At 42.2% G+C, this 14,680-nt stretch overlaps 1 protein-coding gene across 1 annotated transcript in view; it reads left to right on the top strand.

The window, feature by feature from the left end:
- Positions 1-512: 512 nt before the first annotated feature.
- Positions 513-14,680, top strand: part of LOC311246880 (transcription initiation factor TFIID subunit 4) — a 301,235-nt gene continuing 287,067 nt past the window's right edge. Inside the window, 2 exon segments of the mRNA XM_084337121.1 lie at positions 513-2,060; positions 5,931-6,088. Coding sequence (XP_084193247.1) covers positions 680-2,060; positions 5,931-6,088 — 1,539 coding nt within the window. The 5' untranslated portion in view covers positions 513-679.

The following is a 14,680-nucleotide window of genomic DNA, read 5'->3' as shown; positions in this document are numbered from 1 at the left end:
CTCAATACATACAATTGTTAAGCTGCCTCCTCTTCGTTTATAATTAGTCTGTATGTGTGTCGAGAGCGCGTCATTATTATTAGGCAAAATATAGACAATTCGTTGATATGTGTATAGGGTACATGCACCACATTTTTTTTGTTTTACAATTGTTTATTAAAACAAGAAAGGGAGAAAGGCGACTAGGAAAAGATACTTGTTCTTGTGAGATGAGTCAACCCTGCCCCCACCTTGAACGACTGTCGCTGGAATAAGCGACAACACAGTGTTTTCCACCAGTGTGTAGTAGATCGCCACCTAGATGGAGCTGTAAAATACGTGTAGTAATCTCTCCCAATGATTAGCGGAGAGATAACAATCTGAATCTGAACTACTCAATTATCATAATTGCTACGGATATGGATAATTACTAAGTAGCAAACGCTCACATTTGCTATATTTTACAAGTTTGGTACCGTTATATAACCACGTGTTACCCCGTGTTGTTGTTACAAGAGTGCTTTTCTCTGTCACCCAAATACCCAGCAAAACATAAACAAAATGGGCAACTCGATTTTCTTTCATTTTTTAAATGACGTCAGATTCATTCCCACAATGCCTAGTAACACGCACGCGCATTGTGAACGTTTTTTTTTTTTTTTTTTTTTTTTGTAATACAGGCGATCCATGATCATCAGAGATGGCGGGCGCCTCCGACCCCCTGGAAGATATGCTGTTTTCAGAGGTGGACGAGAAAGCCGTGAGTGACCTGGTGGGCTCTCTGGAGTCCCAGCTCGCCGGGCAGAGCGACCCAGGCTCCCGCACGGAGAGCAGAGGCGCTGCAGGGGCCACGGGCACCGCGAACCATCACTTAGGAACACCGCTACTACCAGCTCAAGTGGGCACCAGCACAACAACAACACCACCACAACAACAACAACAAGGACAGCATCCACCTGCTGAAACCCACCCGGAGTCCAACTCTAACGAAATCAGCTCGGAGAAAACAACAGTTACGTCTCCTTCGCGGAGCTCCGATCCGTCCTTCGACGAGGCTTCCGCCACTTCTTCTGTGGTCGCTGCTGGGCTGAACAACGCGAACACTGGCGCTTTGCAACAATCACATGGAACATCCATCACAACACTGACTACTGCATCTGGTGGTGTGTCAACTTTGGCATCATCTCCGCCTGCCAGCATCAGCACCGCCACCACCAGTCGGGCTCCTCAGTCGTCAGTCGTCCCTCTGGGCTCAGACGAGGCGTCCACCGCGGACGCCGCCAATCCGCCGAGGAAACAACGCATCGCCGCTTCGCGAAGGACCGCTCGGGGAAAGAGTTTGAACGGGGGCGCTGCTGTGTCGACGAGGCGGAGTAGCATCACGGCGGTAACCGATACTAGCGTTAGCTCCGAGGCTTCCAGTACGAGTGCAGCCAACTCTACTCTAGCGGTTACACCTTGTATAAATACCACCACGACGTTCACCTTATCTCACGCCAGCATCTCCGCGGGTCAATCGGCTATTGCTCTCGACAGAGGAACCCCTACTATTGCATTGCATAGACTACCGAGTCACATTGTAGCCAGCATTGCTCAGAATGGAAACGGAACCACTGTCTCGGCCTTGGTCCAACAGGGTGCAATGATGGCACCTGTCATCTCCCCAGCTTCACAAGTGAACCACAATAAACCCGTTCCAAACATTGGGGCTTCCAAATCAGATGCTCCTCGGTCCAAAATTGTAATGTCAAGCCAGTCTAGCAATTTAAATAATGTAATAAATACTGTTTCCTCTCCATCTTCTGTTGTCATACCAGTAACAACCCAGCAACAGGGTCCTGTTACAACCTCTGCGAGCGTCTCAGGTGTGGCAACGACTATAGTTGGGCTGACTGCCACTACAAACGCTGGCATGGTTAGACCCACAGCCCCCTCGCCAACACCTGCTGTGGCCACATCTGCGCAGTCCCAACCTCGTCCTGGACCTGCGGCACCACAAAGGATTGTAGCCCCTCAGTTGATTGTCAGACCACCTCAACCGACGACCATTCAGCTGCCCTCTGGATTTACCATCCCTCAGGGTAAGGCTTTTAGGGAAGGATGGAGAGTAGGGATCATACATGACACCTGCTCATTTTCAGGATCATGGTATTGCATAATGGAAGTGGTTTTAAAACTCATGGATTTTATTTCCAGTGGGTCACAATTGCAGCCAGTGGTGCACAACTTTGGGATTTCTGGAGTTGACCCCGACTCCAACTCCCACCCCGGAGTCCAGTGGAGTCGAATCCTCGACTCCCAACATCGGACGTGGCAACAGAGCTGGTATACTGTCACGACCACTGATGTGTCAGGAAACGGCTTCCACTTGTCACAAGCCTTGCAATTGTGATATTTGGCCGCTGTAAATGTTATTTTATGGAAATGTTATTTTTTCATTGAAATTAAAGATTTGTGGGGTCAAATGGTCAATTCTATGCATTTTGACTCTCGAGAGTCCCTAACTGGGAGTGGACTCAAGAGTCCTGGCTCTTAAGACTATCACTGAAGGACTTGAGGAGTCAAACACCCTACTACTGGCTGCAAGTGTGATGATTGATCCCCATCCCAGAGGAGCAGGTGGAAAGAGATTGAATGTATCTGAAACCATGCACCTGAGATGAGTTAACATCCCAGGCAGAAAAATTGTGTGTCAAGGTAAATCAGAAAGGAGTAGGACGTCCAAGCATTCTGTAACACCCACTCCTGAGAATCACTGAAACAAATCAATAACCTATACATACATTGGCCATATTCAATCATATTCCACAAAGTTGCACTTTTGGTGTGCGTGCCATAGATACACACACAAACATATTTGAAGCATAGCTGACTGGCTGAATTCTATTATGATTATAAGCATGCTTTGTGTCAGTATTTCCCCTTTTTTATGTACACTAATCAATCAACCAGCCGCCACACCGAGCATAATCACAAATATTGCCTGTCATCAATAAATTCTTGAGAAATGTCACAGACATTCATGTCTCAAAATAGGCTAATTTATAAGGGGCAATGTGAGGCTTGTAAAGTCATACAATGTCCGTCTAAAAGACGTGTGTCCTTGATGGAGCTACTGCTTTAAACACACTGCCTTTTAGTTCAGTGTTTCATGCTTCTCAAGACAAATGGTGACCTACATAGTGGAGACCTGTTGCCCTCTGACCCACAGAGCTGCTCAGTAATGCACAAGCAGCGTGTTGTCATTGTGATACAGTTCACATAAGTTTGGACATGTAGCCTACTCATCTGATGCATTTAGTAATATTACGCATCCATGGGTGCAAAAGAAATACACAGCTGAAAATGCACATGTCCATTATGTTCACCTTTTGTCCTGAATGCTTAAAACATGACCAGCGTCTCTCAGGAATGACATTTCAGTCAGATGGCAGAGAGACTCTCAAGACTCAAGATGTCTTATTGACCCCAGCATAGAGCAGATTATGTTATTCTATTTAAAGCAAAATCCACAAAGCTAGAAATATGTTCCATAAAGGATTAGTCTCTTCAAGTTTCAAGTTTCAAGTTTCTTTAATAGTTGTCATACAGAAGTACAGAATACTTTCATACAAAATGCTTCTTACTGTTACGCTCCAGAGACTGTGCTAGACAAGATAGTATCAAATAACATAGTATAGCATGTAATTTAGAAGTAGAAAATGAGGTCACAGTGTTCAGTATAGACATATGTACAATGTTCGATGCAGAATAGACTGATGTGGGTTACTCTATGAGAGTGACAATAGTACACTTATTGCACTGCTTGACCCTCTGAGTGAGCTGATGGCACTTGATAACATTTAGGCATCGACGATGCAACATTTAGATTCTGTGTTATGGAATATTGTAGGACTGCGCTCTACAAAAAAAATCCTAGCTGATTAGTATTCATACGACTTGTTTGACTAAGATTAGTTGACTTCATGGACCAATCTGTAAAATTGTGTTTCCACATGCAGTCATGCAGAAGGACCTCTAAATGTAGTGTTTACCAGTGATGTGCTTATCAGCCTCTTTAAATGTAGTGTTTCCCAGAGATGTGCTTATCAGCCTCTTTAAATGTAGTGTTTCCCAGAGATGTGCTTATCAGCCTCTTTAAATGTAGTGTTTCCCAGAGATGTGCTTATCAGCCTCTTTAAATGTAGTGTTTCCCAGAGATGTGCTTATCAGCCTCTTTAAATGTAGTGTTTCCCAGAGATGTTCTTATCAGCCTCTTTAAATGTAGTGTTTCCCAGAGATGTGCTTATCATTTTAAATGTAGTGTTTCCCAGAGATGTGCTTATCATTTTAAATGTAGTGTTTCCCAGAGATGTGCTTATCATTTTAAATGTAGTGTTTCCCAGAGATGTGCTTATCATTTTAAATGTATATAGTGATTCCCAGAGATGTGCTTATCATTTTAAATGTAGTGCTTACCAGAGGTGTGCGTATCATTTAAAATATACAATAGTGTTTACCAGAGATGTGCTGATCATTTTTCAGGAAATATCTCATTCAGCATGAAAATATATATTTATATATATTTTTTATAGACTAACAAATTCATAGTCGACTATCACCAAAACAAAGTCTCAATCGATTGACACCAAAACAAAACAAAGTCTCAGTCGACTAACCAAATTACAGATGAATTGACTAAGAGGGGCCAGTTCTAGAATATTGTATTCATAAGCAAATGTTATAGAGATATGTCTTGCATATTATGTTTTGTTATATGTTGGGATAGCTTTACTGAAGCACTTAGAGTACGTTGAACACAGTGTAATGAATGATTCCTTACTGTGCCAATTCTGTGTGACATTTAAAAAAAGAAATATTTACAATTTGCGCTTCACTTTATTTTCCCTCTGAGATTGTTTTTAAGTTGTCAAAGTGGCTTTACCTTATGGGAGAACACTGGTTTGCAAGCAGGAAGTTGCTGGCTGATAGATTTCTGCCTTTGTCAAAGTGACAGCAGGTACAATGGATTTTTCAAAGTGATGCCATAACGTCCAAGTTATTCAGGTTATGAACACCGTTGGGAAGCTAATTTCAGATCAGCAAGAAATGCTAGAATAACAAAATCCTGAAACAATACAACTTGTTCTAAATTATGTAATGACTTAAACACAGTAACCTTATGAAGTCAATAACTTCAACTAGAATCAGTTGTATCAATTCTCAATGTACTTAGAAAACATTTGGAAATAAACATCAGCCACTACCAGTTTGTCTGGTCAGTTTCTATTGTCTCCTAGCCGCTTTGACAGGTAACTTAAGCATCGCTTAGAGGTTCTTTTGTAATAATCTACAGTGGTCTAAAGTTCCAAATGCACCTTTTAGTGCGAAAGGATGAATGACACCATGTATTTATCTTTTATTATTCTACCACTGGGTGTTGTTTGTACCAACATTGTGTTGTGTGTCAATTGCAAATGAAGGCCAAGAAATGAGGTTGATGTGCTTTGAGACTTTCAGAGCTATACTGTAGATACTGTAGGAGTCAGAATGGCACGGCTCAAAAATGTACTTGTATTGGCGTTAAAGTGTAGTTCAATCTTTAGACAACTGGTAAGTTGAGGTTTGGAGTCCACCTGCCACACTGGCTAGTGGACAAGGGAAAGTTCCGCTTATCATGCAGGTAATGAATGTAATAAATGTTGTTACTAGAGTGATTATCGTATTAAATAATCAAGTGTGATTTTCTAAATGAGTGCAAGTACATTTAGTTAAAATCTTTATTAAATGTTTTGGCCTCCTATATATATTAATGAAGTTGCATGGTATCACTTAGGTGAGAGGTTTTTTATTTTCTTCCCTTCTGTGATAGTGTAGGTTAGCGAAAACGACTGGCCAAGGAATCATGCTGGCTTAGAGCAGGCAGGTTATTCTGGCATCGCCCAGTCACTGATTGTCCTCTGCTCTTCCAGGGATGGTGTTGATGCGTACAGAGTTGGGCCAGCTGGTGATGGTTCCCCAGCAGGCGTTAGCTCAGGCACAAGCCCAGGCCCAGGCCCAGAACAACATTTCCCCACGACCTGCCACCCCCACCTCAGGAGCCACCTTCAGAGTGACCACCCCTCCACAGGTAAGATGTTTATGTACTGTAGCAGTGCCTCCAAGCCTGCTAAACTCTTTATGGATGATTTATAGCTGTGGGACTTCCATATAACACCATCTCAGCATAGGGCTATGCCATATTGAGTTTGATAGATGGGTTATAAACAACTTTCTTGGATGAATGGATGCGATGATGGGTGCATGTGTCCATAGATACCCTTCTTGGCATCCTAGCTGGTGTGTCAGCCAGTACTGGTGACTAGGGATGGGTACCGAATTCGGTACTTTTGAGGTACCGAACCGAAACACGTCGGTACTACCGAGTATCGATTCAAGTGAGATACAGATTTTTTTTTTTTTTTACTTTTTTTTTTTTACTTTTTTTTACCTTTTTTTTGTCAACGTTCACACGCACAATATATGCTTACCTAGGATTTGACTTGATTCAACAACAAAGCAGTCGGAGCAATGGCAAGCCGAAAACTGTCGAAATTGTAGTTATTTGACGTTTTTTTTTTTTTTTCACGACTCAGGTAGGTAAATGTAATTTCTTGAGACTAAAGTACCGAAGAAAGTTACCGTTGGGTACCGGTATCGATTCACAGGTACCGGTACCGTATCGGTTCAAATGTGAGAGGTACCCATCCCTACTGGTGACCCTGATAACGATGGCAAAAGCAATTTTAAATAGGGATAAGGAGATTGTCCTGACCACCATACAGCCAGAATAACACATGACAAACAACATACCGTATCCACAATATTATGGGACAGCCTCCATATTGGGGTATTATTGCTATAAGATGAATCTCATTTGTGTCTAAAAGCTCAAACACACATTCTAGCTGTCTCCAAAGTCCATCCCTTGTTCAATATCAACAGAATGGCTCCAGGTTGTAGGCTACATCTTGATGACATTGCATGTTTTGGTTTTATGGCGTGGATTTTGGAGAGAATTATTCACTTAGCCCATATTGATTGAACAATCCAATATATCCAAGAAGGAATACACATGGAGAGCTGGGTCGGAAAACACACTAGTCAGGCACAGTTTTGTCCCCAACAGTCATTGGTCTATCTGTACTAAACAATATGATTGTACTGTATTTCCATTAGATCGCCAGCATGGCTAAAATATCGACCCGATACTCCAATATTAAAGGCAAAAATATCATGAAGCTAAGGTAACTTAAAGGGACACAAACATTTTCCCTTTACCCGGAGTGCTATCTATCTATCTGAACAACTCACCAGCAACGTCTTTTTTTCAAAAAGAATGACACAGTTACTCAAGATATTCCACAGACCTCACTGTTGACACATTTCATTGAGAACTATTATGGCGGGTGCACTTCGGTAGCAAATAGTTCCCAATGAAACTGTTCACAAAGTAACCACGTAAGTAACTGTGTTACGATTTCTAGCAAGAGATGTCGCTGTTTAGTTTTTCAAATGTAATGTTTTAGTGCTTTAAGTGCCACAAAATAAGTCTCAGTGAGCTCCATTGTATTGCGCATGACATCAACTCTCTGCAAATCACACCAAAACTTCCTGGATGGCAGGGGTGTAAAGGTAGACGTATCCGCACCGAACCGAACCGTCTCAGTGTGTACCGTACCGTACCGAACGGCTGTAGTGTGTACCGAACGAATACAACGGTATGTTAACCGGCGCCGGGGTTTCCGTTAGAAAAAAATTGTTGCCGGCCTCAGTGTCCGGTAGATTTCAATCTACCGGTCAAATGAGAGAAATTCCGGTCAGAGTTTATTGAGCTTAAAAACAATTGATAGGCAAAAGAATGACAACAAAACAAAAGAATGACATCATCAAGGCATGTAGATTTATAATATTTTTACTTAAAACTAGGCTACTTTTGCGTATAAAGTCATTATATTCCAAATAAAATAAGTCCCAAGACTCTGTGCTGCTGCCGACTTTAAATCAAATAGGTGTCTGTGGGCAGTCGCCCGACATTAATAAACAGCAGTCTGTTATAATCACATTTTTATGAGCTAACGAATTCCGTTATATTGGACATTTGTATTAATTATATCAAGCGAAGAACTGAGAAATTTGGCAGAGAGAGACGGCAACATTATCGTGGGTTTGCGTGACGACTCTCTCTCTCTCCACCTCCCAATGACTTATTTGCGAGAGTATGTCGATGCAGAGCAGCAGATTCAGCTGTTTTCTGGCTCTTTTCTGGCTCTATCTGGGGACCGCACAGCAGCGCCCCCCACCCAACAGCTGAATTGCCAATGGCTGAATGGGAGTACTGCACTGTGCCGCTGCTGCTCCGGCTCTGCAGCTTCACATGCACTCGCACACCCAGCACTAAGCTCTCGCTGACAACGTCGTTGTCATTATTAGAAGCAACGATGAAACAAATGTAATGATTGTTTCGTTCATCGCATAGGCTATTTAATTTTAGCCTATTTTAATACAATTCAAATAATCAAATTGTGCTTAGACTCAGGGAATTATTTTCACCGGACATTAAGACCGGAGAGATTAAATATGTCGGACTTCAACAGATTTTGCCGGTCAAATACCGGTAATTACCGGCTAACGGAAACGCTTACCGCCCACCGGGGGCTGTTTTTTATTATTTTTTAATTATAATTTTTTCTTTTCTTTACAAGTCGATTATTAATTTCAATATAGAATATACGTTGACAGCCCTACAAGTACAATTAGTTACTTTCCCCCACTTTACCGAAAACCCGTACCGAACCATGACTTCAAAACCGAGGTACGTACCGAACCGTGTTTTTTGTGTACCGTTACACCCCTACTGGATGGATATATATCATATTTTGTTTTGTGTTCACTTTCCCAATAATGGTAAATGGACTGCATTTATATAGCACTTTTATCCAACATTATGCCTCTGATTTATCCATTCATTCACACACACCGCTGGCAGAAGCAACCTGCTCATCTGGGGCAGTTAGGGGTTAAGTGTCTTCGACAGACACACGTTGCCGGGAGCAGCCGGAATTGAACCAGGAACCTTCTGATTACCAGATGACCGGTCTACCTCCTGAACCATTGTCGCCCCAATAAAGATACAATGTGTATGATTTTCTGTTTGAATTTTTATCAAAGCCATATCTTTTTTTTTTTTAAACTTTGACCAGTCAGCTGGTTCTTTTAGCGTTTATCGCTTTTTCATCGCATTCATACTTGGTCAAGTTCGACCGACAGAAGCAGGCTGAAAGGGTTCAGATGGGGGGGAAAGACACTCTGGGAAAGGCACGGCTGCCGTCCGGGATTCGAACGCGCTCAGCCCCAGATCCGTGACGAGCACGGTTGTCCACGGCGCTGAAATAGCACTCGCGGTACGTGGTGAGCTACTGGAGCTCCCCCAAAGCCATATCTTTACATGGACACACTGACTCTCAGTCTACTGTGAGTGAGTTTCATTGACCAGCGTAGCATCAGTGCAGAGATATTCCATTCTCAAGTTCCACAGTGAGGTCCCCCCTTTTAACCAATCAGAGAGGCCCAAAAGGAAGAATCACTTTTAGTGGTTGAATCTACACGGTCCTCATTCAACAGTGTGGCAATGAGGACCATGTAGATTTAACCTTGTTCCCAGTTTTATCTCCTCCGTGAGATAAAGCCCGGTAAAGAACTACGGCCGAAAGTGTGTATGGGGTAGAATTTCCGGTGTATGTACTGTACTTTCCCTGGAAGCTGCCTCCGAACGGACCAAACTTTCCCCCGAATCCTGTCGGCAAACAAGCTAGAAAGTCCCGGTCATGTAGTAAATTCTTCAAGCAAAGCCGTTGCAGTGGCTTAAACGAGGAACTATTGTGCACTTCACACGTTTCTATAATTGTTTTGTGGAAAGCCTGTAGCCGGTACTTCCTGTACTTCCGTTTACACACTTTAGGAGGCATATCTTGTCCAGCCTAATGTAGATTCAACCACTAAAGGGCGTGATCCAATGAAATTCCCTTTGAGCTTCTCTGATTGGTTAGAAGAGGGAGCCTTGCCCTGACGCCTGTTACTGTTCCGCGTCTATACAAATAGTAGCTCTAGTTCTGCAGACCCCTCTCGCATTGGTTGAGCTCCATTTCTGCAGCCCCCTCTCTGATTGGTTGAGCTCCATTTCTGCAGCCCCCTCTCTGATTGGTTGAGCGAAGCCCCTCGCGCGTAAGGTTATCGCGGTGCTTTGAGGTGCTTATCGCGGAATCCGCCATGATTTTCATTCAGCGCTTCAGCTCACCTGGCAGAGCAGCGGTCCTGCGGTCCTTGCGGTCCGTTGTTGACGAGTTCGAATCCCATCAAATATTTTTTTTTTAGCGTGATTTTTTTTTAACGTGTATTCTTTCGCCGGTTAAGGTTAGGCATGGTTAAGGTTAAGGTTAAGGTTAGGCATTGTTTCGGAGTTGGTTAAGGTTAGAACGGTTAAGTTTAGGCGCTGTTAAGGAGCTGGTTAAGGTTAGAGTTTGTCAAAGAGAATGGCAATAGACAGCCTATTTCCCCGCGACAGCTCCCAGCAGAGGGGCTGCAGAAATGGAGCTCAACCAATCAGAGAGGGGTCTGCAGAACTAGAGCTACTATTTGTATAGACGCTACTGTTCCGCAACTGTAAGTTACTTCCGGGGTAGGCCTGATTGGCCCCGACAGGCACGTGACAGGCGCGGCCACGCCCCGCGGCAGCCTCAGGACGCGCAACTTTCTCTGCCGCGCGGCACGCTCCGCGGCAGCATTATGTAGATTATGTAGCAGTAATACGCCCTTTTTAACTATCCAGAAATAGCTCAATTGGCAGCGCTGCATTGGTGTGGATCCTACCGTCCGTTGCTGGCAAGTTCGATTCCCTTCAATTTTTTCTTTTTTCTTTTAACGTGCATTCGTTCGCCGTTAAGTTTAGGCATGTTAACTTTAAGCATTGTTTCGGAGTTGGTTAAGGTTAGGCATTGTTTCGGAGTTGGTTATGGTTAGAAAGGTTACGTTTAGGCGCTGTTAAGGAGCTGGTTAAGGTTAGAGTTTGTCTTAGAGAATGGCAATATTCTTTCGGAGTTGGTTATGCCTTATGGTTAAGGTTAGGCATGGTTAAGGTTAAGGTTAAGGTTAGGCATAGTTTCGGAGTTGCTTAAGGTTAAAGGGTTAAGTTTAGGCGCTGTTAAGGAGCTGGTTAAGGTTAGAGTTTGTCTTAGAGAATGGCAATATTCTTTCGGAGTTGGTTATGCCTTATGGTTAAGGTTAGGCATGGTTAAGGTTAAGGTTAGGCATAGTTTCGGAGTTGCTTAAGGTTAAAGGGTTAAGTTTAGGCGCTGTTAAGGAGCTGGTTAAGGTTAGAGTTTGTCTTAGAGAATGGCAATAGACAGCCTATTTCCGCGTTGCAGCGCGAGGCAATAGACAGCCTATTTCCGCGCGACAGCTCTCAGCAGCCTCGTTGCGCCGCGCCTGTCACGTGCCTGTCGGGGCCAATCAGGCCTACCCAGGAAGTAACTTACAGTTGCGGAACAGTAACAGGCTGCCCTGACATGTGTTTTGGAGCAATACATAATTTTTCAGTAACATGTTTTGGAGCAAAATTCTAACTAAATAATTTGTGCTCAAATCTGAAAGGGGACCTATTGTGAAAATTGTAAGAGTGTTGCATTGTTTTTATAGAATGAGGGTTTGTCCCAACACATTTTTTTTTAATTTTAATTGCTGTAATTAATTACTTGTGTGTATGTGCGTGTGAAGATATCTTGATAAAATGCACATGTACAAGATGGCCGGTCGCATGTAAATAGCTTCTTTTCTACATCAAGTTGAACGTAAAATATGTTTCTGACAAAATATTTTAGTCTTATTTGATCTCTAGTCTGAAAGTCTAGTGGTTTTGTTTGACGGTACAGCTCGCACACCACTGCAAGATGTACGATAATTATCACATTTGTACGATAAAAGCAGCTCGCTCATCACAGGCACAGAAACAGCCCATTGAGAACAGGACTGAAATGGTATAGAGGCTGCTCTGATTAATAATCTGCATAATCTAATCAAAGACATGTTTAGGGACCATAAAGACCCATATTCACCTGTTGTTGTAAAGGACTTAACTATGTCCTCTTTAACACATTGTAGCTTTAAGGAAGAAGACATTGTAAACGATTGGTGTATGTCATTGTATGTATCCCACAGGTCTTTGTATTTTTGCAAAAGGTTTCCTCTATGTGGGATTTTCCTCCATACATAGTCAACTAGCCTGACATAGAAAATCAAAAGTGTAACATCTCAACATCCACAATGAATACATACTGTCTAGTTGAATTACTAGGCTAAGTAGGCTAATGTAAGTAGCTCTCAATTATTTAGTTAATAAACTAAAATATCTATTTGATTTACTGCCTGATATACATTGCCAATGCACTATGTAGAGGCCTAACTTTTTCATGGAGAAATATTGCTTCTTTAGCAGTCAAACTCAGAAAACCCTCCCATCAGCGATGCATGAAACCCAGTGGATTTTCCCATACAAGCTCTTCTGGGAAAACAAGACCAGGGCACTTCCTCTGCAAACAGGAAATACACAATTTACGCATTGCAACTACATAAAAGCCTATATAGTTTAATTTCTAGACGCAAATGAAAAACAGCACAAAGCGCTTGAAGGAATGTATTTCCTGTGTAAAACTAAATTTCAAACCTTTATTTAAACTCAAAAGGCAACTGAGGTTTCCCTTATCTACAGTCACGTTGAGTGTATACAGAAATAAGCAAAGAGCATATCAAATCACACAGCATATCAAATCATAACAATAAGACATCAAGGTGAGGCAAAAAGTTAGGATAACAAATCAATTAAAACACTTACACCTTGATTGACAATGGTTGGAGATCAAGGTTTTGAACTCTGCAACAGAGGGGAGAATCTCAACCTTTAAGGACTGTTGGATTTCATTCCATGAGCTGCTAGGGAGAGCAAACTCAGGGGACCAGCCACAGCCAGTCACTAAAACCGGTTCCATATACGTTCCAAAATCCCATTCCAATAATGATGTAGTATACGGAGGTAGCTTACCAATAAGGGCCTTAAAAATCAGGTTAGGTCAGAGTGACACTGAGCAGTTACCTCTCATGGCCACAGGACGACACCGTTGTGGGAAAGTTACATAGTGCAGCTTTACTCTCCCCCAGATCGGCATTAGAAAGCTACCGCTGTTATGATACTGCATTGACCTTTTCTTGCTCTCTATACTCTATTTACTTCTCCTAGACTAATGCTGCATTCGTTTATGGTTGGAGGTGGGAAGTTGGAAGTGGGAAACACGTTGTCTCCAACCTACATGTGTTCGAGCTACAATTTTTTTTTTGTCTTGGATGAACTACAACTCACAAAGACAGTGTACAGCGACATATAGCTAATATACTTACAAATGTACTCTAACGCTAATGAATGTTAAAGTTTATTCGATGTGAGTGGCCATGTTGTAATGACGTCAAATGATGCTGAGGCTTGAAATGGGGGTTGAGAAATCATACCAGAATTTGTGACTAGGAACTAAAAAAACGATGTTTTTATTTGATCTCTCCTAGTAGGAAGTTGGAATTTCCAACCTCCGAGTTATAATCGAATGCAGCGTTAAATGTTCCACTCACTAACACTCTTCCCCTCCATGTCTGTATGCAGCATCTTAAATAGAGTGGCATTTCCTTTTAATCTCTGAAACTATTCATTCACCTAATTTAATTCTTAATATTACACTTCATTAATCCTGGCTGCAGCCAGAATGCTGCTTGTATGGACTGCATTTATATAGCACTTTTATGCAAAATGCTTTACAACGTATGCCTCACATTCGACATGCTGGTCACTTCGACACGCTGCCAGATGTACATTTTGTGAGGTAATCTATTTTACTGAAGACTAATCCAACTAAAGGCTGATGTCAGGTTAATTAGCTGTTAGGCTTACCGTACAGGCAAATCAACAGTCAAATTGTATGTGTGTTCTGCCACCTAGTTGTCTTTAGACAGCGGTTACCATGCAGTTTCCCGTGATAGAACAGACATAGATTTATGCCTCAGTGTCTTCTCGTCATTTCTGTTGATGCTAATGGATCCTACGTCTTCAGATTCCATCACTCTGGGATTTATCATTTCCGACCTATTAGATATGAGTTACAGGTGGCCTTTGCCAGAGTGACTACAACTAATGAAGCTTTTAATCAATGTATCTCTGGCAATGTATCAAATAGTTAATTTTTGATGGTCATGATCACCTCATTATGCAAATAGGTCTGGAAATGGAGATGTGCTTAATATGTTTTTCTTTGTAATTGCATTATAATTAATAAATTATCTTGATTATTGTATCCATAGATTACACTGTGATTAATAACTGAATTAATTTCGCCAGCCCCATTAATGGCTCTACGTGGGGTACTCTCCTTTCAAAACTTAACAACCTAGTGGATAATTAATTGGAATTAGCTTATTATCACCTGTGGAAACCGTTGTTAATTTTCTAATTCAGTCTCATGCTGGTGAATAATGGAGATACCAGACACCCCAAGGTTCCTCTGTAGATCAAGTATTACACACACTAATGGCACAGCATCACAAGACATGTAAGCAGCGCCCATAGTTAAAGGAACGCTAACTCTTTGGG

The sequence above is a fragment of the Notolepis coatsorum genome, assembly GCF_963971535.1.
Source record: "Notolepis coatsorum genome assembly, chromosome: 20".
NCBI lineage: Eukaryota > Metazoa > Chordata > Actinopteri > Aulopiformes > Paralepididae > Notolepis > Notolepis coatsorum.
Note: the sequence above shows the minus strand (reverse complement) of the source record. Positions and strands in the feature narration are given on the sequence as shown.